Source organism: Orussus abietinus, unplaced genomic scaffold, assembly GCF_000612105.2.
Source record: "Orussus abietinus isolate OABI.00-Male unplaced genomic scaffold, Oabi_2.0 scaffold58, whole genome shotgun sequence".
Taxonomy (NCBI): Eukaryota; Metazoa; Arthropoda; class Insecta; order Hymenoptera; family Orussidae; genus Orussus; species Orussus abietinus.
This window is the reverse complement of record NW_019394249.1, coordinates 444,331-471,337: the sequence shown is the minus strand read 5'-3', so window position 1 is coordinate 471,337 and position 27,007 is coordinate 444,331. Positions and strand designations below refer to the sequence as shown.

Below are 27,007 nucleotides of genomic sequence, written 5' to 3'. Positions count from 1 at the left end.
CCTACCGGAAACTCCGCCGGCTCGCCGCGAGTAATCGAATCGATGATCGACGCCGTTCGATTTGCATCGAATCGATTCCCCCGAAATTGACTCGAATCGAGTTAGGCAATCACGGGGGCGCATTCACCGACCGCGCGGGTCTGGTGCGTTACTCAAATTGGGCATGGCGCTTCCCCCGTAAACGAATTATTTTTACGACGAGGGGCGAGGCCGCGGGAGGAGCCGGTCGTCCCGTGGGAACCTCGATCCCCCGTGGCGAGCTCGCCGAGCGCGGAGGGTGCCCTTTCGGGCGGAGTCGACGATGCGCTTCTTTCGATCCGTTGCTCGACCAAAACGCGACCGCGAGCTCGACCGGACGCTGGTCCGAAGAAGCGAGGCTTCGGGCTTTCAGCGTGAAAGCGGCTGCCCCCGAAGTAGTACAAGGAGATACAACGCCATGTACCGAAGTCGTCTCCGCGAGTGGCGCTCGTATCGTTGGATCGGCGAAAATCGGAGATCCGGGGTTACTTTCCACGGAACCGCCCATTGGCGTTACGTCTCCTTGTGCCCCTTCATGGGACTAACCTCGAAGCGGAGTTAAACTCGCGAACGTCTCGACGTCAACGACGGGAGGAACGCGGCGCGGAGAAGAGGGGCAATTTGGAGTTATACTTCCCGATTATAACGAACGACGAATTAGTATCCGGACGGAGCGGATGAAAAATGTTCGAGGAGTTTTTCGCTAAATTAATTAGACGCAGTTACGTCGAGTTTTTCTCAGAATAGGACCGCGTCGGCCCCCCGCCCCTACCGGGCATGCCCCCGCCGTGGAGGGCCGTCCCGCCACCCCCGCTAAGAGGGTTTGCTTGTATCTGCCGAGATGCGCATGAGTCATCCGATTAAAATTACTAATTAGCTAATTAACTTAAGCGCGCGACTCCCTGGATTAAGTAAGCTGACCGCCTGATTATGATACATCGGATCCGACTCGGAGACCGCGGAAACGGACGCGTTTGAGCGTCGATGCGAGCTCCGGAGATTTCCCGCTCGTAAGCGTCGAATCGAATCTACGATCGTTTTCCCGGAAACGGAGATCCTCGGGCCGACCTTTCCAGCGGGGAGCAAGGGTCGAAAATGGCCTTTAATGGAAATTGGACGGCGAAGCGCCGAGACCTCGAAGTTGGTCCGTTCGTTAGATGCCGGCCCCGAAACGATCGGTCTTCCGGTGGGTGGCCGATGACAATAGAAAATTAATGTATTATCTCGAGAGCGCGCTCCACCGTGGGCCCCGGTCCTCCACCTGGGAGGATGGAAGAGCCGAGAACGGAGGGACACGTCAGGAGTCCAGAAGTGCTTTCCCGTGTTCCTTAACTCGACGCTCGCTCGATCCGGCCGCTCCGTTCCGCTCGCGAATAATGTGAAAAAATAGAGTCACCCGTCCCCGCGGGGCGAAACGCCTCGGTCGGGTCGTCGCGGTCGAGGTCTTCTTTCTCGAACCGCCGATCGTCGCGACTTCCGCCACCTCCGCTGATCCGGTCGCGGACCGAACGACGGCGAATCGACGAGCCGAGGGCGGGCCGTAAAGCGGAATCGAGGCCCGAAAGGAGGACGCGGAGCGAACTCGTCGTTTACGGCGCTTTAACGATGATACATTACTCGGGAGTGTCCCCGATGGCGGCGACCGGCGACTGCTTCGGCATCGTCCTAAGGATCGCCAAGGACTCCTCTTCGCCCGCCCACTTGCGACGCGCTTCTCTCTCCGATTTTCCCCGCCGTGTCTCCGACGCTTTCCGCGAGTCGCCCCGCATGGCGCTTCCTCCGGCCGCGGCGGCCTCTTTATTCGGACCGCCGCGCTCCTCGAGGAACGAGGACCCCTATGCCGGTTACGTCGAGGGTCAGGGCGGCGCGCTGACAAAGCGACGCTGATTGGGACGACGCCGGAGCCCCCATTGGCCGGGCCGACGTCTTTCGATCTTTGACCATATATATCTAGACCTTGCGTTGGACCATCCAGTCCCAAATTTTCGGGAAGCAGAATGGTTTTAACCGCGTGGGACGTTCGTTTACAGCTAAACGAGTTCGAGAACTTACGTACTTGCGGTACCTGATGTATAATAAACTGTAAAATAATTAATGTAATAAAGCAACTTATTGAACGATAACAATGAGTACGTTTAATTAGACGAGCATGTCTAGCAAACCCTCTACTCGCCTATTCCTGATCCTTGAAAATCACTCGTAGATCTAAGGCACGAAACTCGGTGCCACCTCCTCGGTTGTCCTATGATCCTGGTAGAAATCGGAAATTTCAACTCCCAAAATTTTTGCCCGGGAGAATTCCGTGCCACCTCCTCGGTCATCCTATGTTCCTGTTAGAAATCGGAAATTTCAACCCTTAAAATTTTTGCCCGGGAGGATTCCGTGCCACCTCTTCGGTTGTTCTATGTTCCTGTTACAAATCGCCAGAGATGGAACAGGATCACAGGACAACCGAGGAGGTGGCACGGAATTCTCCCGAGCAAAAATTTTAGGGGTTGAAATTTCCGATTTCTAACAGGAACATAGGACAACCGAGGAGGTGGCACGGTGTTTCACCCGAGCAAAAATTTTAGGGGTTGAAATTTCCGATTTCTAACAGGATCATAGGATAACCGAGGAGGTGGCACGGCGTTTCTCCCGAGCAAAATTTTTAAGGGTTGAAATTTCCGATTTCTAACAGGATCATAGGACAACCGAGGAGGTGGCACCGAGTTTCGTGCCTTAGATCTACGAGTGATTTTCAAGGATCAGGAATAGGCGAGTAGAGGGTTTGCTAGACATATTCGTGTAATTAAACGTACTCATTGTTATCGTTCAATAAGTTGCTTTATTACATTAATTATTTTACAGTTTATTATACATCAGGTACCGCAAGTACATAAGTTCTCGAGCTCGTTTTTTACGTTACGTTTACGTTACCACCACCAGGCTGCACCATGTACACGAGGAAGTCATTCATGACCGCCAGAGTACACGGTCTAAAATCCGATCGGGTCCGATCTCTTTCCGCGCACACGATGCAGCCTAGCTCATGCCGACGGCTCGCGTGGTGTCCGAGTTTACCTTCTCCACGCAATGCGAGATCCAAGCTCGCGACCGGACCGATCCGCGCGGGCGTGGGACGACCGAGCGGCGAGGCGAGGAAAAAGATTTTTTTTCAAAACGGTCCTCGCGCGGAAAATGGAGCATTGATTTTAATCCGCAATTAAGGCCTTTTGAGCGGGACTATTGGGATTTTGCACGGCTTGCTTCCCCCTTTCTGGCCGTCTCCGGCGCCGTCTCTCCCTCTCTCTCTTTCTCCCCCCTTTCTCCGGTTTTTTCCCCAACGCGGCCAGCACTCGACGTTATCCGCGCTCGTTGAGCTCGCGTACCCTCGCCCGAGAGCGGTTAAGGTTTTCAAGTAATTAGAGTTCTAACCGGTGTGTGGGAGCACACGTAATGCACGCGTTAATTACCTGACATGTTTAGCATGCATTACGTTACGGCACACTCGGAGACGCGTGGCAGGCGGCGGAGAAATTTTCGGTAATGGCGGAACTTCGAGGGGGAAGAGAGAGAGAGGGAGAGAGAGGAGGCCAACGTACACGCGTCAGTCCCGACGGGGGAAGGAGGGCGAGGAGTCGACGTCGAGGGGCTCCGAAACCGAATTTTTATCTTCTCGCCGGATGCAATTTCCCGTGCGAGCAAACCGCGACTTCGGACGCTTCCTTCGGGCGACCTCGAATCGCGGCGGGAAACCGCCGCGGTGAAAAGTCGGCTTCGAGCCCCTTAAGGCTGCCGCGGGCTAATTAGCGCCCTCGACCCGGACCGAGCGAATCCGGGTAATTAGCCAATCGATGGAGCAACGTATGCAATCGAGACCGGGAGAGGAGAGCGGGACGAGGTCCCCGTTAATTTCGACGGATCCCGTCGATATAAGGAAGTCGGCGTGATCGATTCGACCGTTTTCCCTCGTTCGTTAAAAACGGCTTCGCAGCCGCGTCGAGGTCTCTCGCGGTTCGCTCGAAATAAAGCGTCCTCCCGGGCGGATTGCGATTAAAACGGGACAGAAAATCAACGTTATCCGATTTTTCGCAGCTCGCTAAAACCCGGGAAGCTTTCAGGGCTCGACCGCAGCCCGTCGCGACCGCGGAAGAATCGCCGGATGAGCGGCGTCCCGCCGATCGACGACTCTTTAAAAATTAACCCGACTCGAACATTTTTTTCCCCGGCTCTTCTCGTTTCGTCGATTTGTTTTATCCGGCTCCGATCCGCCCATCCGGCAACCAGGCCACGGGGAGAGGCCCTCCGTTCCGCGGCGGTTTTCGCGAATCACCGAGAGCGGAATTCGTCCGGCGTCCTTCCGCGTCTCGAAATCTCTGGAACGACTTCCCGTCGACTGTGCCACTCTTCTCGGCAATTAGCATACGACACCCGGGTACTTTGTATTCTCGGGCGGGTAATCGCACCTGCGGGTGACGATAACCGCAGCGACCGCGAGCATGCAAATCACTTTTTCTCGGCGGTCGTCTTTTTACCGCGGCTCCGACCCTCTTCGCGCGGTTTACGCCTCGATGCGTAGGACGACGATCGGCGCGATTGGCCTCACCTTGACTCGACCCGACCCGACCCGACCCGACCCGACCGACGGTCCAAACGGAAGTGCACAAGTGCAGTGAAAACGCCGAGGTTTCGATGTCACGGGAAACGAGCGGACGCTGCCTCGAACGCCGTCGTTTGACTTATAAATAAAGATCAGCCCCTTTGCCAAAGTCGCGCCTCGAGGGACATGGCGCGTGGTGTCCTTTCTTCCCCCGGAATTCGTTTGACCGTTCGATCGGAATAGAAACGAGAATCGACGAGGGGCGATCGAGAAATTCGTCCTAACCGGTCCGCCGTTACGCCGCGGTGTGCCGTTACCGGCGTAATTGCCGGCTTTAGTTACGGTTGCGCGATCGATCGATCGATCGATCGCCGCGACAAGGTCGAGCGGAGAAGGAACGCGAGAGGAAGGTTACGTCCCGGCACCGAGAAAAAGTTACCTCTGGAAAAACCGAAGCGGGAAGGAAGCCACTTCGCGCCGTTTTCGAAGAAGAACTGGAACTTTTGGCAAAGTCCGGCTGGGGAAGAAAAGGAGGAGCCGAGGTCCGAGCGATAAGCCTCTCGGTTATCTTCGGGAGTCGAGGCGAATCGGATAGGCGCATTTCACCTATCGGTTTCGACATTCGGCTCCGGTTTCCATCGGGTCCCGCTCGGAAAGAAGTCCGTCGAGGTGGCGGTCATGGACCCGGAACGAAATCGAATGCCGGCAAGAAAACGATTTCGTTCCAATTACGTTATGCCGGAACGGGGGCGAAAACGAAAATCCGAAACGTTGCACCTGGACAGCGGGGACTGGAACGCCGGACGAGGACGGTTCCTCCGAAGGGCCGACGCGAACGGAACGAGGTAAACGCGGGAACAATGGGACCCCGTTGGAAAGCGTCACTCCCCTCGCGGAGACGTCCGCCCGCGGCAAAAAAGGAAAACGCTTTAATTACGACGGATTGGCTCGACTTCTTAGGTGACCCCGGTAATTAGCTAATCGCGGTCCGCAATTTAACGCTCCGGCGATCGCACGGGGTCCTCCGGCTCGCGAATTCCGCGTTGCCGCTAATAAATAATGAAATTGGCGTTCTCCGCGGCGTCGCGAGGATCCCTTCCTTCCTCGAGGCCGGGAAGCGTTTCGCCGTGGTCGGTCTAGGCTCGAGTCGGATCCGCGGGTGGAGAAAAAGGGAGAGATCGGCGGCCATCGAGCGAATCTCGCGAGACGTGACGGGTGCGCGACACAAATCGAGCCAAAGAACGCGTAATAAAGGCGAGGCAAAAAGCCGGCGGGTATCCAGAAAACGCGGGGACCAATGGCGATCGGGCGTGTAATGGGCAGCGGTCAATTAACACCAGCGGGCGCGTCTACGTGACGCGCTTGAAATTGAACTTTTTGTTTCCCGATATCAATTCCAGGGGGCGACCAAGAGGGGATTTTAATTGGCCGCGGCTCCGCTCGAGGAACGCGACGGCGCCTCCGTTTGGGGCAAGACCGCCGATCTCCGCACCGACCGGACCCTCGATGTCGACGCGTTCGATATATTCGATCGTGGAACGAGTTGCCGCCGTTTTAATTACCTTACGTTAAAAACTACCTAATAATTCCTGTCGCCGAACCCTTTCCCGGGGTACCGGTTGCTCGATCCACGCAGAAATCGGAGCGAAGAGACGCGACCGCGACTCCCGATCGGAGCTTAAGTCCTTAACCTCCGAGAGGTCGAGAACCTCCGGCGGCTCTCCGATCAAACGTAGTCGCCGCTCGGTATTTTCACCGTGGAAAATCTATCGGAGCCATTTCCGCGCCGCAAATATAATATTTTTGCATCCGCTGCATCTCCCGAGGGGAAGGGGGAGCCAATATTTGTTCGGTCCTCGGTAATTTGTTTTTCCCACTCGGCGGAAGAGGCAGGAGCCGTCGGCGGGCCGCGTTCCTGGCTCCTGCAAGAACATTTCCGGTTCCGTAACCGCGTTACGCGGACGTGGCCTGGCTTACCCGACTCTTCGCCGTTCCGTTCGCCCTGTTCCGGCCTCTTCGCCGACGCGCGCGTCGACGACTCGACGGAGGAAGTCGGAAGCGAACCTTTGGCCCTCCTCGACGGCGTCACTTGGTCGGGTTCGCTCTTATAATCCGGCGCGCCTCGTTTGCGTTCCGCGAATGGTTTCGGTAATCGCGTTTTCGGGAACGAGCAAATGCGTCGGGTTCGGGTGGGAACGAGGCGAAGACGGCGGCGGAGGGCATCGAGGAGACTCGGAAACCAATTGCAATTACGGCCAATCGGAAGACGGAGGGGAAGAAAAAGATGTCGAAAAACTCGAGGGCGGAAGCCGTGGCGCCGGCCATCCTCGAAAGTCGATTCGGCATTACGGCTCGCAGCGTTCCGCCGATTACGGGCGGTAATGGAAACTGGAGTAGAGTCCGAAGTCGCGATCTCGTTATCGCGTGTCCTTGCGTCGTCCTCGGCCGCGAGGGACGCGAAGACGTCGGGGCGCGACGGCGATCGCCGTTAATCGGGGGGAAAAGGAGAGCGAGAGAGAGAGGAGGAGGTCGGAGAAGAAGAGGACCTTGTAAAATCTCCGAGCGGAAGCCGGGAAGCCGGGAAGCCGGGAAGCCGGCCACCTTCGGGGACCAATTCGGGGGCGCAGTTACCGACGTCGTTTCGCATAACTTTTGCAAACGCTCTTGTTTCGAACTAACGGGAAAGTTAAGCGATGGATCACCGGGCAAAACATCCCATGGGTATCTCTTGGGCACGAGTTCGGGATAGATTGCGTTAGTGCTCCCCGGGCAGCCCTAGGCGATTAGGTCGAATCTCCCTGCAGCGCGGTGGAAGAATCCCTCCGCCCCGTCGAGACCCGAGCGACGCCGAGGAACTCGAAGGAGCCATCCGAGGAGGACAAAAATAATAAACGAAACCCGAGCAGGAAAACCCTTGAAGCGCGACCGTGTCGAGTCCCTGCGAAAAGCGTCGCGAGATTCTCCCGAATTTGGCGCGAAGCTCCGCCGATTTCTCGGTCTCTCGTCGAGTGCCCGCCGAAATGCGCCGGAATGCGCCGGAATGCGCCGGAGGGCGGTGACCGGCGCCCTAATGGAGTCAACAAACAAAAGCGAATCGATTTGAAATAATGGCACGCGGGCGAGCTCGCGAGCTCACGAGCTGGCGGGCGACAAATAAAAGCACTCAGCGCGAGCGGCTTTATCCTTATACAACTGTCAGGCGTCTTAACGACGAGCTACCGCCGCCTCGGCGAGAGTTCCTCGGACGGGCGACGCCGGCGTCGGCGGCGTCGGCGGCGTCGGCGTCGCCTGGCCGGAGCTCCGGAGGAGGGGCCCGAGCGGCCACTTAGATTCCGCGGGTTAAAAGCTTTATGGAACTCATTTTCGTTAGCGCCGCGACCAAAGTGTCCTTTTAGGTTGGATGGGCGCTTCCGACGTCGCGGCGGAGAGCGCCGACGGAGCGAAGAACTCGAAATTCGAATCGACCGAAACGGAACCTCGACGAAGAAGGGTTGGCAGGAGACGAGGAGAAAATTTGGAGAAATTCCCGACGAGTTGCCAGGAATCGCTCGTCGTTTCCGACGGAACTTGCCGCGTTTGGAGCCGTACCCGGGCGTGCAATTAACGCGCAACCGTTAAATACGTACGCGAAGGGGCTGAGCGATCCGCGCGGCATAAACGCATCGGGGATCGAACTCGCGCGCGATGCCGCTCGTCTCCTCGTGTTGGCACAGCCGCTTGATTAGCTCCGCCATATTTGCATATCATTAGCCGATTGTTTGTCCGAACCGGAATTGCCTCGTTCCTTCGAGCGCGACCGCGACTCGCCGCGACTGGCCGCGACCGGCCGCGACTCGCCGCGGTCGCGTCCGCGCCCGCCCCACGGAGGATCCAATTACGAGAGGTAATCGCGGGCCGCCGGGCGCTCCGACGCGACTCGACGCCTCCAATTAATGCCCGTGTTTACTTATCCGCGAGTAATTGCTCGGGACTCGGACTTTGCGATCCGCGACTCGCGCGCCAAATACGCGGGCGCCGTATACGGTATCGCGCGGCCGCGCGGCCGCGAGGACGATGCGTTCCGCCGGCGGATTTCTAGCGCGCCGCGGAGATTCGACCCATCGAGCGACATTCGTTAGCGGCTGATTAATGGCGCCATTAGCATCGGGACGTTAGGCTACGATTACGCCGCTCGGTCCGGTTTCGGGATAAATCACGAGGCGAATTCCGCGAGTAACCCGAGCGAGCCACGCACTCGCGACGGAAGAAACGATCGTTAAAAGTTCCCGACCGATGCCGCACCGCCAAGTTTTAATAGAGCGGACAAACGCACGCGGTTGCCCGTGGAAAGTGTTCGTCATTAAAAAGTATTCATCTTCGTTGTCCCGCCAAAGTCGCTATACCGGGAACTCGCGGCCGCTCGAAACGCGGACCATTAAAAACAATTGGGAAATTTGAGAATTCCATGGGTATTCGAGTCACTCGATAACGAGGCGCGATCGATCGAAGACTCGGGGGGAGTCCGGTGGCCGTTCCCTTCTCGTTGTCGACGTCGTCGAAAGACGCGAGGAAGACGAGGCCGATTTGGCGAATCTCTTGCAGGACTTTAACCCCGGATTCCCCTCCGAGAGACGCGCGCGGCCCGGCAAAGGAGGCGGAAGGAAATCGGCGCAAAATGCAAATGCCGAGAGAGAGCTAATTGATTCCAATTAGGAGAATGGTAAAAACCGTAACGAGGGTTTGAGCGGGCTCGTTCAAATATTGAGCCGTCCGTCGGCGTTGTCTGCGTAGGTACTCACCCGACGAAGGTGGACTCGACGATGTAGACCTTAATCGATACTTCGAACTGCCGGTAATAACGTCGTCGGAAAGTCCTCCGGTTGGGTTACTACCGTGTTATATCGCGGATGGCTCTGTCGTTTCGCTTTACCCAATTAATGCGAGGGGGCAGGGCCGTCCGAATAGTTTCGCGTTTCGCGTTTCGCATTTAATTAGAAGGAGCCGAGAGGTCATTTTATACGATTTCCAATTAGTGCCGTGCGGATATTTTTAAATTAACGTTTCCGTTTCCTTTAATCGTCGACCGACGGTGTCGCTCGAAAAGAGTCGTGGCGCGGACTGCCAACGAATTTCGGTACGGCGAAACTCGGCAGCCTTCGCGGCCGTTAAGCGGACGTCTCGTGGCCGGGAATTTCCCCGGAAATTTCCTCGAAAATTCACGCAACCCAACGGCCGTTCGATTTAAATTGCTTTATTCATAAAAATATGAATTCCGATCTGAATCTCATCGACTACACTGAATAACAATTCTCGCTTAATTTCTCTCGGCGTTGTCGCGTCATTGCATCGACTGACCGTATCCGGGTACGCAGTGGTCGCCGCAAAAAGGAAACTGGAAACGAAGAGGGGACAAAAAATCGGACAATGGATGTCAACCGGACGAAGAAAGGGAGACGACGTCTCGACGAAAGGGAGCTTTCGAATCGTCGCCAGGTCGAGTGGGTCGGGCGTTAACGAAAAAAAAGAAACGAACGACGGGGCGTTAGGAGCCCCGCGAGAGAAGTCATTCGCTTATTTACAATAGTTTTCTTCCAGGCTTATGCCTTGGCCGATTCCGACCGCTCGCCGTCCGTCGCGCTTCGCGTGTTCGCGCCTCCCGAGTCTGGCGTTTAAGTAGATCCCACGGTAATACGACGGTACTAAGGATACCTATTATTCGTTAAATGACTATTAAGGCAGTGCGGCGATTTGGCTTGGTTTACGTAAAGTTAGGCTTCGATCAAAGACGGGGAGCTGCGACCGCTTTCGTAATCGATGCCCTTCTCCCTCGATCGCCCGTTACTTTCGGTATCTTCTTAAATTCTCTTTAGCCGGTTTTAGATTGAAAATCGAGCGATTTTTACGCGCACGGTTGGACGATACCAAAGGAACGAGCGATCGACCGCGATTTCTCCGTCTTCTCCGACGTTTGCATCCGTCTCAGCAAGATATGTACGTGTTTGGAGTTACTCCAGTCGTCTACATATTGCCGCGTAATTCTCGTAGAAAGCTCTCGGCACCGCCTCTAATGACCCGCCACTCTTTGACCTTACGACGAACTCGCGTCTCGGACAGCCGACGTGTCGTCCGAAAACGATTCCGTTCCTAGAACGAGATATCCGTATACGGTTACGAGCACGGCGGAAGAAGGTGCCGTATGACCTCAAACGGGGAAACGAAGCGGGCAAGTCTCGAGTTTTCCTTTAGGTGGACTTCTTGATCTGCAAACGAGATTTCAAGTTCCGTGCTGAGCGCGTTGTAACGAAAACAATGACTTTTCTTTTCATCTTCGGCGATGCACGAGTTCCCACTTAAAAGACCGCGTCCAATGTGAACTCTGCCGGAGACATTTTCCAGACCTTTGTAATAACCTTCTCGACGAAATGTAATTTTCCAGGTGGACTCGAGGAAACGTCGTTCCGGGAATCGTTTGAAAATTTCTTTAAACGCGTAGGGGCGTTCGTCATCGTCGGAGCTTCACCCGAGTAACGTTCGAAAATTCTCGCCACCGAATATGTAGGTGCCAATAGGTTTAATTTTCAATCCTCGTTGCAACTGAAACGTCTGTACATATTGCACGTCTACCCAAAGCTGGAGCTATTTTTTTTTAACTATTAAACAAATATTCGTACTCTATGATCGTGGCCATATACTTCGCGTTACTTAATCCGTTCCTTTTGCCCGAGATTATCCTCAAGGTCGGGAATACGTTTCCTCGGGATCCTCGGTATACCATTGCACTTGAATTAAATCTTCGGTGAAACTACAGACGATGACAGTCGTCGAGGTAGATTTGAGCGATTTAAGAAAAAACTTGAGAAACCAAAATCCATGCAACGCGTTCCACGTCCCGTGACATCGAGAATTCCGGTCAAAATTACAATTCATCGCAAAAGATACCATAAAGGTCATTACTTAGGAACGTTCCATTCCGCGCGTTGCGTTTATATGCTTGTCAACTATAAATCCGTACAAGGTCCCTAATTACAGTGAAGATAGCGCGTCCTTTCGCCCAAGGAACTCGATTCGCGATGCCCCTCTTTCATGATCCAACGCTCGCATAATCTCGAACATAATCTCTAACGTTCGATTGTTGTTTCCACCGTCACCCTCCGTAAGAAACCGGCATGGGCATTGCCGGAAACATCGTAGGAAATAAATAAAGCGACGGAAGAAAGGTTAATACAGGCATGGTAACGAAAAGATAGACATTTTCGCGTTGAGAATACATAGCACGGGTGCACGGCCATCCTTAACGTCGACCCTTTCCAACGCTATCGCGGGACGTGACCTACGACCCTCTTACCCGTTCGACAAATTCCCAACTAACCTCCATGATGCTTTTCTTCCCACTTTCTCTTGTCCCGAGCATTGAACCGTCCGTCGATTTTGAACGAACCTTAGTACCCCTAATTTACGTTTGCACGATTTTGGAAACGCCACGGAACGTTTTCTGGCCGAAACCGTCGATCGGTATTATCCCAGTTAACGAATATTACAATCGGAGATGGGGTCTAAGGGGTGGTTCAAGGAACGCGGAGAAGCGCCGGAGAACTTCGTATCGATCGCCCAAAGTCGGTAGGTACCTGCTTTACCTACAACCGTCCCAAGTCGCGTCAAACTAGTCGTACAAGGTACGCGTCGTTTGGCAACGCGCGGTAATGCCGACAATTTCACGGCGGTACTTTTTACAAGGCAGTTAGACCGTGATGTCAATTTCGATTTCCAAGACCTCGTTGCCATCGAACGATGCCAAGTGATAAGTCGAGCACTTCCGTCTGGATCGCGTTATGCCCGCACGTTTTCGATGACGCGATCATCTCGAGAAAGCGAACGTTACGCAAAGGAGTTATTTAACTCTAAAGAAAATTGCGCCTCTAGAATTCGTGCCTAGTTCCGACATAAATACTCGCATCTCAAAGAAGTATCAATACACATTAGGAGAGGGCCATTGGTCGCGCCAACCACGAGACCCGTTCGATATGTATCAATCGATCGTTTTAACAAAAATACCATTTGCCGGGTAAAACCCCGAAAATCAAATCTACGTCTTAAATAGAGAAACGAGGTCTCCGTTAACAGGCACGATGTCTTAATTCTCAAAAGAAAACGGCACATGACGCAGTCCACTCGATTACTTGGCATCATTGGGTACGAGACCAACTCCAAACGAAACGCTCGGTCGCGGTTCGATCGTAATTCGACAACAAGTAAACGATATCTTAAGAGTAGGCGGCCGCTCTGATCGGCCAACCGCGAGAACTTAAAGCGTAAGGGTATAACTTAGAGAAATCCTGCGGATCGTTGCGGGACTACCGATAAAACTAAAACTTAAGAGTTGGCAGTAGGGCCTTCGTCGGTTTCCAGCATGGCGGACTCGAACTCCTCGAGCACCTGCAGGTTCTCCCTCGAGACGGCGCCCATGCCCAAGGCGCTTCCCTCCTCCCGAGGGACTCGATCGCCATCGCCGTTGCCGTCGCAGGAGCCCCGTCCCGACGCGCCCCTGCCTAAGTCTTGTCTCTCGGTCGGACCACCTCGGTCGGACTCGTCGCGGTCCTCCTCCCCGGGAGCGCCGTCCGAGGACTCTTCGGTGGTGGAGTCGCGAAGCTCGGCCGAGGGGTCGCCGGCCAAGCTGCCGCCCGAGTCCGTCTCGTCGGCGGAGCTCCCGCGACGACCGCCCGAAGCCGGTGGGGCAACGTCGGCGTCCACCGGCTCGTCGAGGAAATCGCCGCGGGAGTCGGCGGTCGGCGGAGTCGCTGGTTCCGCGATGAGCCGCCGAGCGGACTCCTTCAGGCAGCGCACCGCTCCTATCAGCTTGGCGACGGTGTGCTTGCGCTCGTAGGTAATGACCCCGGGGTTCAGCCGGGAATTCGAAAACTCCTCGATGAACTCGATGTCCCCCGCGCGCTCCACGAGGGTGTCCATACTGTCCTTGCGCTTCCTGACTTTGGAATGCGGCGCCGAATTCCGAGTTTCGGGCCCTCCGTGAGGCGAGGACGACGAACCACCCCTGGGGGCGTCTCCCGCGGTCGAGCTGGCCTCGACCTTGCTCTCGCGTACTAGCTCTGCTCCAGGTGGCGCTGGTAGATGCGCTTCTTCCAGTTTCACGTGTTCGCCGAGGTCCGGGGGGACAGGGCCGTCTCGAGGCAGCTCGGGGACGGAGGAGCCCGCTGGCTCGTCAGGACGATCGGCGAGGGAATCGGCCGGGTTATAGCTTGCGAACAGAGAGTGGAGTAGGCCGCCGCCTCTGGGTCGACCCCTCGACTCGGGGCCGGTCTCCTCGGACTCGAGTCGGCCTGCAGCCTCCAGGTGATCGCTCGAGCCGGCGCCGACGAAGGCGTTGTAGGAGAGGAGCAGCTCCGGCCTTCGGGAGGCTCGCAGCTTGTGGGTGTCCAGTTTCGAGCGCGCCGCTCCGGCCTTGGGTCGTCGCTCGACGAGGAGCGCCGGGGACTCCAGAAGGTGGTCCGCGGGGGAGACTGGCAGGGGCTTCTCCTGGTGAACGAGTCGATTGAGAGCGGGCACGGCCCGGGGATTCGGCTTCTTCCGGCCGATCGCGTCGGAGAACCTCCTGGGGAACTTGTCGACGTATACGGTCGAGTGGGCGAGCGCTCCTTCCGACTGGCCGCCAGCATTATGACCGGTCGAGCTCGAGAGCTGGTAGTCGAAGAGGGACAGATTCCGGGCTTCGGCCTTGAAGCCGGCGCTCCCGGCCGAGGCGAACCGAGAACGACCGGCTCTTCCGACCGGGCCTGGCTCTGAGATCTTCTTGACGATGAGGTAAGACTGGTGCTTCTCCGACTGGACGCCGGCGATGGGCAGCTGGTAGGTGTAGGACACTTGGGGCTCCGGCTGGACGTAGGCGACGCTCGGCTGCTGGGACAGCCTATTGACGAGGATGGAAGAATAGGAATGGCCGCTCTCTGGCTGGTGCTGCTCGGGGTCGGCTGCCGAAGAAAGGTCCGTCGTTGTTGCTGCTGCTGCTGCTGCTTCTTGCTGGGAGATTCCCGCGATGGCGTTGGGGGAGATCGGGATGAGGAAGGTGGAGGAGGGCAGCTGGTTGATGCCGAGGGCGGAGGAGAGGAGCTTTCGTTTCTGAGTTGCATCGACCTTATGAAATCCACGAGCCGCTTTATGGACCTCTGGGTCTTCTCCTGCTTTCCCAAGAGTTCCTGACGCGTGCGCTGCTGTAGCTGCGATTTTAACCAAAAACGTCACGATTAGTCACCGGGAAGAGGAATCCTATCTGCGGTTGACTGACATAACGGCATTATTCCTATCTCGACGCTCGAATCTTCCTACGGGGCCCTTTTTTATCGCAAAAGATGCCGTACCGTTCGACTGCTACGGCACTGGTTCTTGCCTTTGAGAAACATTCCCGAATCGTATCCTTGAAAGATCTTCGCGCGTCTCGAGGGATCTCCGAGAACTTCTTGAGACCCGCAAAAGCTGAGACGGGAACGAGGCAAGACTTGCAAGATATTCGCGGAATCGCCATAAGTGTTGTTCCAAAATTCTAATCTTAAAGGATTTTAAAAATATGGCACAGGAATTTTCGTCCGGGCATCGTTAATGTTTCGAAACGGGGCAGAAAAATTTCCTTGCGTTTTAAAGCCGATAGAATTATGTTTCTACTGGGCATAACAACACAACTGATTGAGGCAGGCTAGATTGTTCCAGGTGTTGGAGGAAACGTGAAGATTCAAATATCGAGATACGCGCGTTGAAAAAATATATCAAATGTTAAAAATCTAGACGTTTTTCATTAAAACGTACGGGAAATGTAACAGTTGGGTTACTATGCCCGCGTCCATCTAACTAGTAAATGTTTACCTGCGGGACTGGCGCTCTTCGGCATGTAAGCAGTGTCCCTTCTTGAACTGAAAAGTAGCCTTTAATCTCGATTTTGTCAAAAACAAAGTAACGGTATGTCATCAACCGCAGATACAATGGCGAAAGGCATTATCATATTTTACGTTCACCATACATTGGGCATGCTCTTTGTGCACAAATTAAAGGAGAATAATAAAGGTCCAATTGCTCGAGTAATAAAAGAAGACAGTTCTCTATGCCGACGACCAGAAGATTACATACATTTTATATTTATCGCGTGGTCAACCGTTTCCCAATTGCCTGAAGTCCTCTAAAAAAAAAAAAAATTAGAAAGATCCAACTGACGGTAAAGTAAATTTAATATGCCCCAAAAAAGTTCACGATGAACATGAAATTGGGAATTTAGCAAAACAAATCTCTGAATAGTTTGCTGCGCGAGAAAATAAAAATAAAATTAACTACGTTCAACTCTACAGTAATTCGGTAATGAAAAGAACGTCGACCGGATTTGGTAACCAGTGCCGATTAACTTTAAACGTTAACTTTCAACATCGTTAAATACAGCACACTCAACGGACTGGAAGTTTATTTTAACAATGGACCGAAGTCAAAAACACCTCAACATGATTTATACATTTCAACGTCGGATTTTTAATAGCTCGTCTATTACTCACATTGGGGAAAAAACTAATACTCGTCGATCATTTGCAGCGTATGGAAAATGACGTATCCATAACGTAAAACTTTACTACTACTAACGGAATGCTACAGTCATATGGAACCTCATAGCGATTGTCGTGTCGGTAACATTGATTTAATGTAAAGTGGATCTGGATGCGGTGGTAAAACTCTGAAGCTTTCTCGCCACCAAGTCGAGAGTCGAGGCAAAACGAAATAACGACAATGCCGCGTGTATGGCAGCGCCATCGCCGTTGCATATTAAAATAACTACGGAAATAACTACTGCAAGACTCGCTAACAAGCGCCAACGACAAACGAAGGAACGTCTTAACATAAAATCCTGTCGACGTATCATCAAAGATTCAATGCCAACGAAACTTACAACGCATCGAGTGAACGAAAAACGCAGCTTCCCGTAATATTTGAAAAACGAACAAAAGACACATGCCGACAGAAAATGGTTTCGTATTGGAAATTCGCTACCGAAGAAGCGACGACATCGTTCATCGCGAGTGAGCTCCTGACAGTTTGTTAACATATAAAATATGTACAATGTAGTAGAATATTCATCGAAGGACTACCTTAAAAAATGAAAGTATCTCGACTATGATTTTTGAACACGTACTTCGTATCATTCCTGCACAAATCGCCGTGAATTTAACTACCGCGGGAGATTTAATGGTGTCTATGCTTTCAGGAGTTCCGCTCGGATGGACAATTCTACGGCCTCTACCCCACCGAATTTTGAAAGTGAAACCATCATCCGGCACGATTGTACGCACGAACGGTACAACGCCACTTAAGAAAAGGGCATTCCAAATGAAAACAACACGTGGGCTCTTTCTACGCAGACCGCAGGACGAACCTGAAGTGATTGGCCGAGTAGTTGGGAACGCTTTTCCAACTCGTAAACCTGCAATCTCAGATCCGAGTTTCGCTCGCGCAGCTCATATCTTTCTCTCTCTTTCTCCTCTGCAAGACGATTGAGCGTTCAGTACGTAGAACGGAGCGAGTCGATCGATCAAAAAGTTCTTCTTCGATGCAAATTCGATGCGACGCGATTCCATCCCTACTCGGAAATGCGAGAGATGCAGTTTTGGGAATACCGCTCGATTTAATACAAGCACGCGCATCTTCGAACTCTGACAGTCTTTCATTTTCCATACCCACGTAAGTCCGGAACTCTTTTTTTTTTTTACAGCTAGCACCAGAGAATTTGAAACAAGCCCAGTATACGGTAAGACGATAATAACCACGACAAAAATAGCCTCTCGATATGAAATCCAAGTATCGTGACGCTTAGCAGGTAGAACGTATGCTATTTGAATCAACGAGTCTTAACCGTCTAATTGCAAAATTATGAAGTAAGTAACCCTTTCGATGTAATCCGAAAAGCACCCTTGCTCCGTCCGGAAAGTGATCGTAACCAATTCCAGCAAATACGCAGCCGACTATCCTCGATCCCTTTCCCTTTCCGCGGGATTATCTCGCTTTTACCCTAAACGTGGCATTCCTTGTTCATGGTAACCCTGCAAGTTCCAAAGTCTACCCGCTATAAACCGAGTGCGCATAAAACAAAGAACTGCAGGAAACAAGAACTTTTTGTCAATCACGCGATCAATAACAAGGTGGATAGAATCCTCGCCGATGATAAAGATGGATTACCAAGTTCTTCGTCCTTCTTAGAATACGTCTCGATTATCATGCAGTCGTCCCGGCTTTTTCCCAGCGAGCACTTAGGACACGTCCTCGGCGGGGCAGGCGACGTCGTGTGACAGGATACGTGGTAATTAGCCGAACAGTTCTCGCACACCGTCAACGTTCCTGTGAACGAACAAAAAGTGCTTTAATTTCTGGCACGACTCCGCGAGACCGTGGCCAAGAGACTACTCCTCCTTTTTTTCTATCCCTTTTAATTCGCGAGTCACTGAAATTAAAAAAAAAAAAAAAATTGTGAACATCACCAGTGCCGGCCAACTCACCAGGATTCCTGCAGCTTATGCAAACGGTCGTTTCGCCCTCGATCCTCTCGATCGTGAGGCTGGACGGCAATCCCGGGATGTGGACGGTCTTACCCCCGACCGATTGCACGGGCCTCGACGCGGAGACGCGAGCCTGACCGAGGCCGTTCTCCCTCTTGTTCTTGCCGACGAACAACTTGCTCTCGGCCACGCTACGCAAGATGTTCGGTCTCGTGCCCGACTTCTGGTTTGGAATCAAGGACTTGGCGAGGTTCCTGGTGGGCGGTGAGACCGACTTCGAGAGCGAGACCTTGCCGGGAGGTGGAGACGGCCCGTTCAGACGAGCGGTCGTTTGCCGGGTCTGAGGAGCGTTTCCGGCGGACTGCATGTACGAGTACTTCTTCCGCTTCTGAAAGCAAAACGAAATTCTCCATCCAGTTCGACGCCTACGCATATGAGGATCGCATCGAAGGCGAAACTCTGCGGAGTTTCTTAATTACCGTCGGTATCTCCCAGGTGGAGTACACGAATTGCGGATTGGCGGTGCTCCTGCGCTTCCTCTCGGCTCGTTTGCTCTGCAGCTCGTTGTGCCTGGCCGTGGTGACGAGGCCCAGCATCCCCAGAAAGGTGAGTTGCTCGTACGAGCCCGGCTTGTCCTCCTCGACGTCGTCCTCCCGTTTCTCGCTGGAGTTCTCGTCCATGGAGACCTCGATGACGTCGTCCTCGCACGAGACGGTCTCCACCGAGTAGGATCGGTCGCTGCGAAAATTGGACCTGGGGAAGAAGAATCGAGAGGACGTTATTACCACCGAGAAGCGTTAATTCGAGGTAGACGCGGTAGAATCGAGCCGCTCGTACTTGGTTCGCCCCTCGTCGCCGTTCCTGAGAGCCTCGTCCTCGTAATCGTCCTTGGAAGACCGCCTCTCGAAGCCGTTGACATCCTTGACCTCGACCACGTCGGCGCCGGCCTCGTTGTCGTTCGTAATGTGGTTATTGTTGTTCAGTCCCAGGAGCGAGGCGATGGAAACTTTGGCCCCGTTCGCGTTTTCCGCCTTGAACGACTCGACCTCTCCGCGCAGCCGCTGCACCACCTGCTTCTGCGCGAGAACGACACCGGCAAAGTTAACTTTGCCACTTAGTCGCCAATCCCTGCCAGGAATATCTCGAGAGAAACTTTCCGCGGCGCTCCGGAACCGCCGAGATACTTCACGGTCGCCATCTCGAGGAATCCGTCCGATGGCGACTCGTCGAGCGTTCCGCGTTCGATCCTCGATCCATCGATCGCGATCCCGATGGATCGATTTCCCCCCGGGAAGAATTTCATCGTTATCAGGTTTAACGACGCGGACCCCGTCAGGGGAGCGTCTACCCGGAAGACTTCGATTTCCAAGATGGCGGCGTTTCGCAAATTTAATCCACGAGCTCTCGGTTTGCAGCGCGCCGCCGACGCGTCGATCGATCGCCTTTCGATGCCCTTGGGACGGTGACGGAAAGCGGGAGTTCGGGAGTTAAAAGAGAGGAGATGAATCCGGGGAAACTTGGTTTCCTCCTCGGTTACAAGAGTATCGGTCGTTATTCGGGGAAAAGATTGCCGTACGCGTATCGGCGACCCCCAAGGCTCCCCTCGCTTTGGCAACGTCGGAAGGGGCCGCCGCTTAAGTACTTTCCCGGCTCGTTTGACCGGTTTCCCGTCCAACGAGGAAATCCGGATTTCGAGAAGGATCCGGGGCGGCCGAGTTTGGGAAACTTCCGTTCCTCCGGGTGGAAACTTTCCGGTAGATCGCGCGCTCGACCGGCCGGCCGAATCCGGGGAGAATCCGGGGAGAATCCGGGGAGAATCCGCAACTTATCGTGGCCGCGCCGACCAGGAGGAAACGGCAATTTTTATTTCAAGCGCGGAAAACGTTCCGAGGGAGATATTTTATTGATTGAGGCCCCACTCTTGGGTACCCGGGCTGCGACTTCTCTTTTTCTCGCCCGCCCTCCTCCCGGTCGCCGTCGCTCCCGCCCTATCTCTCCCCGTTCTCGTTCGACGCCGCCGGTTGCGGCCCGAAGGAACCACGCTCGCCAACTTTCGGCTCCGGCCTTTCCAGGGACCGCTTGCATTTTAATCGTTACATCGAGAGAGAGAGAGAAGAGGAAAAGAGAAATTCGGGGGTGGGGAAAACTTGGCTTCTACCGCCGCGACCGAACTCCCCGACGGTCCGCCGGTAAATCCCGTCACAAAAGGGCCGCAAGCCCCAGGGCCACGGTCAAAATCAAGGGAAATTTCCATTTCGGACCCGGGAATCCCGTTACCGGGTTTCGAAGCCTAGGCTGGATTTACGTCAATTCGGGGACTTTCGAACGCTCGTTCCGGAGCGATAAGCGAATGCTAATTGACGAAATTGCCGGAACTGCGGTCAAACCGCCGAGCAATTTCGAAAATCCCATTGTGCCCGGGGCAATTAAATCGCGGGGCTGCCCGGGGAGGGGAGCGAAGGCGGACTCGCGGGATTCGCGAAAGAGGTGGATACGCACTTTCGAAAACCCTGTATCGCGGCAACGGGCTCGTCGAACCGAACGAAACGAATGGCCGCCACGATCGCGGCGTCCATAGACGCGTCCTCGCCGACATTCGAGCAGGCCCGTTCCCCTCGCAAAGTTCGCGCAACCAAAGGACGAGAGTGGAATCGTTTCGCGTCATCGACTCGGGACGCGACTTCCGACCGTCGGTCCACTTTCGGGAAGACGTCCCTGGAGTATCCATCCTCGATTCCGCCATTAGGTTCGACGTCGGCCGTCTGAGCGCGAGATGGCAGCAGGTAGCGCCTCGAAGTTCGTCCGAGAGGCGCGGAAAGGACGAAGTCGAAAGGGAGAATTCCCCGGACCCGGCTGGAAACTCCGCGCGCGGTTTCATCCGGCAGTTGCTGGCCCGTTACGAGCCGCGGGCTGGCGGGAAATTCCACCCTTCTCGGAATAATTGGACGGCCTTATTCGCCTCGTGCCCCCAGTTCCCCGGAACCGAAACCGTCCGATAGACGTTGCGCGGTTCCAAACGTAGTTTCATTAACGGCGCGTGGATCGTTACGAGGAACTCGACCGATCGGAGGGATTCGTCCCATTCGAAACGAAAGTCGCGTCTTTCCGACCCAGGGGTGGGACCGTTGACAGAAATTCCCCGCATCCCTCGGACGCCCCGATTACCAGTGACCAATTCCCTGCGCTAATTAAATTCGATTTGATTTTTTCCTCGGCCCTTCCCGGATCCTTTCGCGACGTCAGGCGGGGAAAGGGAAAGAAGATGGATTTTTCTCCTTGGACCGCCGCAAGGGATGCGCGCGCAGGTCGCGCGGCGGGTCTTTCGAATCGGTCGCGGTTCGGACCCGAGCGGCCCCTTCGCCGCGTCGAGGTTGGACTCAACGGAGAGCCCCGAAGATCAATAAGAACCGCCTCGCCGCGATTGGCCGGCCGAGGCCAAAGGCGCGCGCTCGTTGGCCCTTTCCGTCGCTCCCGCTCTCTCGGAGCGCGAGGAACCCGGGCGGGCGAACGAGAGACGAGTTGGCCCTCGTCGAGACGCTTCGGTTATCGACGCGGATCGTCGGGCGTTCCTCGCGAGACGGAAAAGTCTGAAATTCGAGTAAATCCTTTCTTTAGGGGGAACAGGGAAAATGATCGAATTAACGACGGTCGACGAGTTTACTCTTATGCGAAGGGCGAGGGATGCAAGAGGACCTCTTGGAAGGAAATGTTTCCCTCCCCCGTGGAAGGATTTACCGCTTCGCGCGGGTAGAAAAGCGTTCCCGAATAAACGTTACCCTCTGTCCCTCCATTAACGCCCGCAAACGCGACGAGGCGAATCGAAGCCGAGGTAGAGACCGTCCGCGTTCAACCCTTGCCACGGCTAAGACCGATATCGACCCAGTCGTTGGCATCGAGGCTTCGTTTCTTCCGATTGTCCTCATCTTGGCTTCGCTCCTGTCCGCGCGATCGAGCCGAGCGAGTCGGGCCCAAAATTATTCTACATCCATTTCCGAGTTTCGCGTGGGTACGTTCGCCACGTAACCTATGTCGTCAAAGTGATATAACCGTTAGGACGTGCCCCCTCTTATCGACGCAATCATCGACGCCGAAACTTCGTACCTCGGGTAAACTCGTAAAGGGGATGGAAAATCATTTATTGCCGATTTATTAGGCCGTTAAGAAAATAACGGCTTTCCCAGGGCGGCGACTCGAGGGCTCGGGCGGCCGGTATTTTCGTCGCGACTCGACGTCTCCTTCCTCCGCTATTTACGACAAATCGCGACGGTCAATTTTCAACCGGACGACGTCGGTGGCGCGACTAACCTTGAGGAGTTCGAGCGGTACTCTCGATTTTAAACTTCGCCGGCGTGAATTCGAGCGGAAGTCGGCAAATTAAAACTTCTCCCCGATGTTCCGGACCTATCCGGAGAGGACGAAACTTTTCGCGCTCAACGTTCCCGACTTTACCCTCGTTTCCATGAAAACGCATTGCGCGCGCCGAATCGCCCCGATTCGAGATCGATAGGAGCGCGAGGCTCCGGATATCGATCAAATGCTCGACCCGATTAATCGAGCATCGTTGCGCGGCACGATTGACGCGACCTAAGGGAAAAAAAACGAGGCGTACGCGCGGACGATTACGTAAAAGTCTCGAATCCCTATCGATAGAAATTTGAAATCCCATCCGAGCGAGTCGAGCGACACCTGCCCGTCGCGCTCGTCCGCCCACTCGAGAGGCGCGAAGTGCGGGCGCCCCGGTGGCACTCCCTGGTGGCGGAGCGCCGAACTCCCGGCGCGCACCACCGACTGAGCACCGCTGCGAAAACGGCAGGGCGACCTTGTCGAAGGTGTTTCCTCCGGTTCGTAACTTTCGACTCGGTCAACTTTTTCCTTCTCCTCCGTTCCTCTCTCGCATTTCCTTGGCCCCGTTCTCGGGGAGCGGCGAAAAATCAATTCGTCCCGACGCCTGCATCGCGATCGCTTTATACGTCTACAAGAGGATAACGAGAGGGGAACCATCTCGCCGCAACGACGACGTAAACGTGGGCGCGCAGCGTCCGTTTCCGAAACGGGCAGACTCCGGAAGAGCCGAAACGCGAACGAGTCGTGCCTGCCACATCTTACCGCCGCGACGAGATTTTCTTAGGGAAGAATAAAAGTTTAAAGAATCGTTAAGGAAACGAGCGGAAATGATTACCTTCCGCGGCAATAAAGGGACCCTCGGTTCTCCCATCGCCGGTTCAAAAGCGATTTGCGAAAGCGCAAATACCGCGCCATACGCAAATTTCGTTCGAGCCCTAACGGGGCTGAATGCTTAATTACCACAAATTTAATGCTATTTTAACCGCGTTGATTTCACCGAAACAAGCGACTCCAATTGCGCCACGTTAAACGTAAACTCGGGGGGAACCAAAAAGTATTCCGTTATCAGTCCGCAGCGGACGTAGCAGTTTATGCGTTACGCGTAAGGCGATAATTACTCCCCCCCGAAATGTGCCCTTTATCCTCCGTCCAGCCGTTAACCAGGGAACCGGTCGTTTTTCGTCGCCTCTTTCACGGTTTTCACGATCGCGAAACACTCGGTAAAATGACGTTTGGCGACGGTAATCGAGACTATCGAGAATCGCAAACGATCCGTGCCCTGTCGGCATCCGCGTAAGTGGACCGATGCCGATATCGTAATAGATTAGCGTAGGTCTTCGGGAACCGGGGCGACGAGGTTGGGGGGATGAAAATCGACCCGAAGCTCGCCTTTACCCCGCGGCAAAGGCAATTTCTCCCGGCATTTCATAATGCCACGTAACCGGATAAAGATCGTCGATGAAATTTCCAGGTTGCGTCCAGGCCCGCTCCGCGTCGTTCCACTGACCTCGCCGAGATCATTTCCGTCGGTTATTGCCCATTTAACGTTTCTAGCCATTTTTGAACAGAAAGTTGGAACAACCGGGGCACTTCGAGGAAGGCAGACGCCAAGCTCGGGGTGTCCAGTTCCCCTTCTACCCCTTTACAAAGGGGCAGAAGTCGAACCGAGGACGATCGATCGAGATGGAGACTTCGAGTCGGGGGATGTAACGGAAAGTAACGAAAAGAAATAGAAATTGTATATATACGAACAGTCGTGACGTACTTGGCATCTCCCCAGGGAAACGATGTGAAGCTGGATCTCCTGAATCCGTCCCAGAATGTCCACGTTCTGAAAAAAAAATCGAAGTACCAAAAGTTAGAGCCGATTCGGGAGTGGCGAGAGGTGCGGGGGAAAAGAGATCGCGAAGAGAAAAAATAATAACGCTAATAACGGTTCGTTCGATCATTTCGAGTGCCTTCGAAGGACAACGCTGAACTTCTCGAGGACGACGACGCGTTTAACCACCGTGTAGAAAAGTTGCCGGTCGGAAGTTTCCCGGGGGAAACTCCGGTAAGCGTTCCGCTTCCATCGCCGTGATTTCCATCGTTCCGCGAGCGCACGTCGACGCTACTTGTTTTCGCAACGGACGTCGATGCGCCAATAGTGGACGATTTCAATGGCGCCTTCGAAACGAACGAATTCGCGTCATCCGCGGAACCGATGAAATAAGACAAATTATACTCACGTTTGGATCATCCTTCAGCTTCCCGACGCAGACCTGGAAGAAAAAAACGGAAACGTGGGATTTATTTTAGAGCAAGGGCTATAAAAAAAAAAGATATAAACGGTTCGAAGCGCCGCATTCGTCGCGAGTCCCGCGCCATATCGAAATACGGGCTTCCTCCCCGGAGTGGGGGGCAGCGGAGTGGCCAAAATTAATTTCAACCCGATGTGCAAACGGTGCATTCTCTTCCGGGATATTCCGGGTCTCCCGAGCGGTTACACGAAAGGCGATGTCGTCGACGATCGATTCGCTCGCGGATTCTGGGAGACGCGGGGACGCGAATCCAGAAACTCCAGAGTTTCGAGCTCTCGCCGTCCCCGACGTCGATTCGACGAATAACCCATCCGGACGTGACAAACTTTTAGAACGATAATTTCCTCGTTAACTTCGCTCCCTAAATTCCTTCCTTCGAAGATATTCGAATCGTAACGGCCTCGGGGAAAATTACGCTCGTATCGATTACGGTCGTTCGAGCGAGAGACGGACGAGTCCCGGCCAATCCGGACGACAAAACGCAGCCCGGAAAGTCTCGAAACGTTTAAAATACGTCTAAAAGGCCCGCGGGAAGTAGGGCAGAAGGAACGACTAACTTTGGCACGCTCCGACCAATCTTTATCGACGAGTTCGGACTCGTTTCAGGGAAGGGACTCTCGCATCTTGTATTGCCCCGACCGCCGACGACCGGCTGCCATTTTAATTCGAAATTTTCTGATCCCGTCTCTTCGGGTTTTCCAATAGTCGTCGTCCATTCGCGAACCGCCCTCTCGACGTAACGAGCAATCGCCTCCAATCTACCCGGCGATAACGCGTCGTATCGAAACCAGGTACACGCACCACGTCCACGTGACCTCGTGCGTTGCAAGGCCGAGGCGGAAACGTTTCCCACAAAAATCCTGCCACTTGACGCGTCTACCCTCGAACACGAATATACGAGCCTTTGCCCTCCAAATAATTTGGCCATACGCGGGTAGTCAACTCCAAGATCTGGCCTTAGGAGGGCAAAGGGTTAAAAAGGAAAGAAAAGTCCCGGCCCTCGCGACGCGACCTCCTCTTTGAAAAATTGACTCCCCGGAAACCGCCAACCGGACGTCGAGTTCGATCGAGGTCCAGCGGGAAGACGATCGACGGATTCGTGGGAACGTCGATAACGAAAACGGAACGCTCCTCCCTCGTCGCGGTCGATTCGTAAACAACGGCGAAACAACTCGCGGTCCCCCCCGCCCCGACTTTTCGGAAGCCGCTCGTCCTTTGGACGGAAATAATGACCGTTATTTTTGCGCCTCGTGCCCTACGTGCCAGCGAGTCACGGTTCCCGAAGCGCGGCCGCCGAGCGAGACCGAGGCGACGGACGTATCGGAAATAAAGAGGGAGCGATTAATTTCCTCGCGGCAAACCGTCGGCAAACCGGGAAGAAAGGCGGCCATCGGACCCACTCGGCGAGGGACGAGGGGCGACGAGGCGTTTCACGGAGAGCGATCGAAACGAATCTCTTCCTCGGCTCTGTCGCGACCGGGTCGACGGAGCCATAACCTCTCGGCGGCGGGGAAACCCCGCGAGGGTTTCCGGGGTGTTGACTTCGCGTCGCTCACCTGATGACTGCGAATGGCGTTCTTCAGATCGTTTTGCACGGACAGTATCTCCTCCTGGAGAGCCTTCGATATCTCCATACTTGGTGGAGGAGAGTCGGTCGGGCGGCGCGCGCGTCGCTGCGCGCCGCGGTCGCGAGGTACGGGCGCGGGAGCTGCGGCGACGGCGGCGGCGAGTCTCGCACTGAGCCGCTCCGGTATACTCCGGATTCCGGCCGGCCGGCTGCGCGCGGCGCGAGCTGCCTGCCTGGCTCGTCGGGTGGCTCGTCGGCTGGCGCGCGCGCGCGCGCACTGCGCGACACTTGCCCGACACCCACGAGTTTGCGGCGCGCGCGCGCGAGAGGATTCGCTCGGGCCGAGCGTCGACGCGCTTCTGCCCGGCGAGGACCTGCCGAGTCCCGCGGGACCCTCGTTTCCCCTCCCCGCAGGCCAATGGTCCGCGCGCGCCGAATCTCCGGATCGCCGCGGCGCTTCTAGGTTAAGTCGGGCCGGGCCGCCGCGCGTCCAAGCCCGCCCGCGAAAGCACGCGAAAGGGACTGAAAGGGACTTCTCTCCTAGGCAGATGTTTCGCGCGACCGGCCCGCGACCGTGGCGCCCTCGGACCAATGAAGTCCGATTTACGCGACCGCTCCGGAACTAGCGACCTTGCGTATCCAGCGCGTGGAACGCGAGAGGGCGAATTCGGTTCTTTCCTGCGCG

General features: G+C 54.8%; 2 protein-coding genes across 3 annotated transcripts in view; one reads left to right on the top strand and one right to left on the bottom strand.

Moving 5' to 3' along the window:
• The window catches only part of LOC105698534, an 87,648-nt gene extending 70,721 nt beyond the window's left edge, over positions 1 to 16,927 (top strand). The window contains exon 4 of the mRNA XM_012422855.2: positions 16,827 to 16,927. Within this exon, the coding sequence (XP_012278278.1) occupies positions 16,827 to 16,877 (51 nt within the window). The 3' untranslated portion in view covers positions 16,878 to 16,927. The remainder of the gene's footprint in view (positions 1 to 16,826) is intronic.
• Positions 9,815 to 26,844, bottom strand: LOC105698532. Of its 2 annotated transcripts, none has more exons than XM_012422846.1 (8): positions 26,312 to 26,844; positions 24,684 to 24,716; positions 24,221 to 24,286; positions 18,949 to 19,187; positions 18,591 to 18,864; positions 18,112 to 18,499; positions 17,795 to 17,953; positions 9,815 to 14,808 (listed from the first exon to the last, which is right to left on the bottom strand). In XM_012422846.1, exons 1-8 carry the CDS (start codon positions 26,387 to 26,389, stop codon positions 12,950 to 12,952), a joined length of 3,096 nt encoding a protein of 1,031 aa, XP_012278269.1. In that variant the 5' UTR covers positions 26,390 to 26,844; the 3' UTR covers positions 9,815 to 12,949. The 2 variants fall into 2 exon arrangements, with proteins under 2 accessions (XP_012278269.1, XP_012278271.1); XM_012422848.1 differs by having other exon boundaries at positions 24,208 to 24,286; positions 26,312 to 26,408.
• Between the last annotated feature and the right edge of the window lie 163 nt (positions 26,845 to 27,007).

Excerpts from the sequence above, each read along its gene's own strand:
- LOC105698532 (XM_012422846.1), bottom strand. The coding sequence starts at position 26,389 with ATGGAGATATCGAAGGCTCTCCAGGAGGAGATACTGTCCGTGCAAAAC. Across the intron at positions 18,865-18,948 it reads GGCGACGAGGGGCGAACCAA|GTCCAATTTTCGCAGCGACC; the intron begins GTACGAGCGGCT and ends CTTCTTCCCCAG. Across the intron at positions 14,809-17,794 it reads TAAGAAGGACGAAGAACTTG|CTACAGCAGCGCACGCGTCA; the intron begins GTAATCCATCTT and ends TTAAAATCGCAG.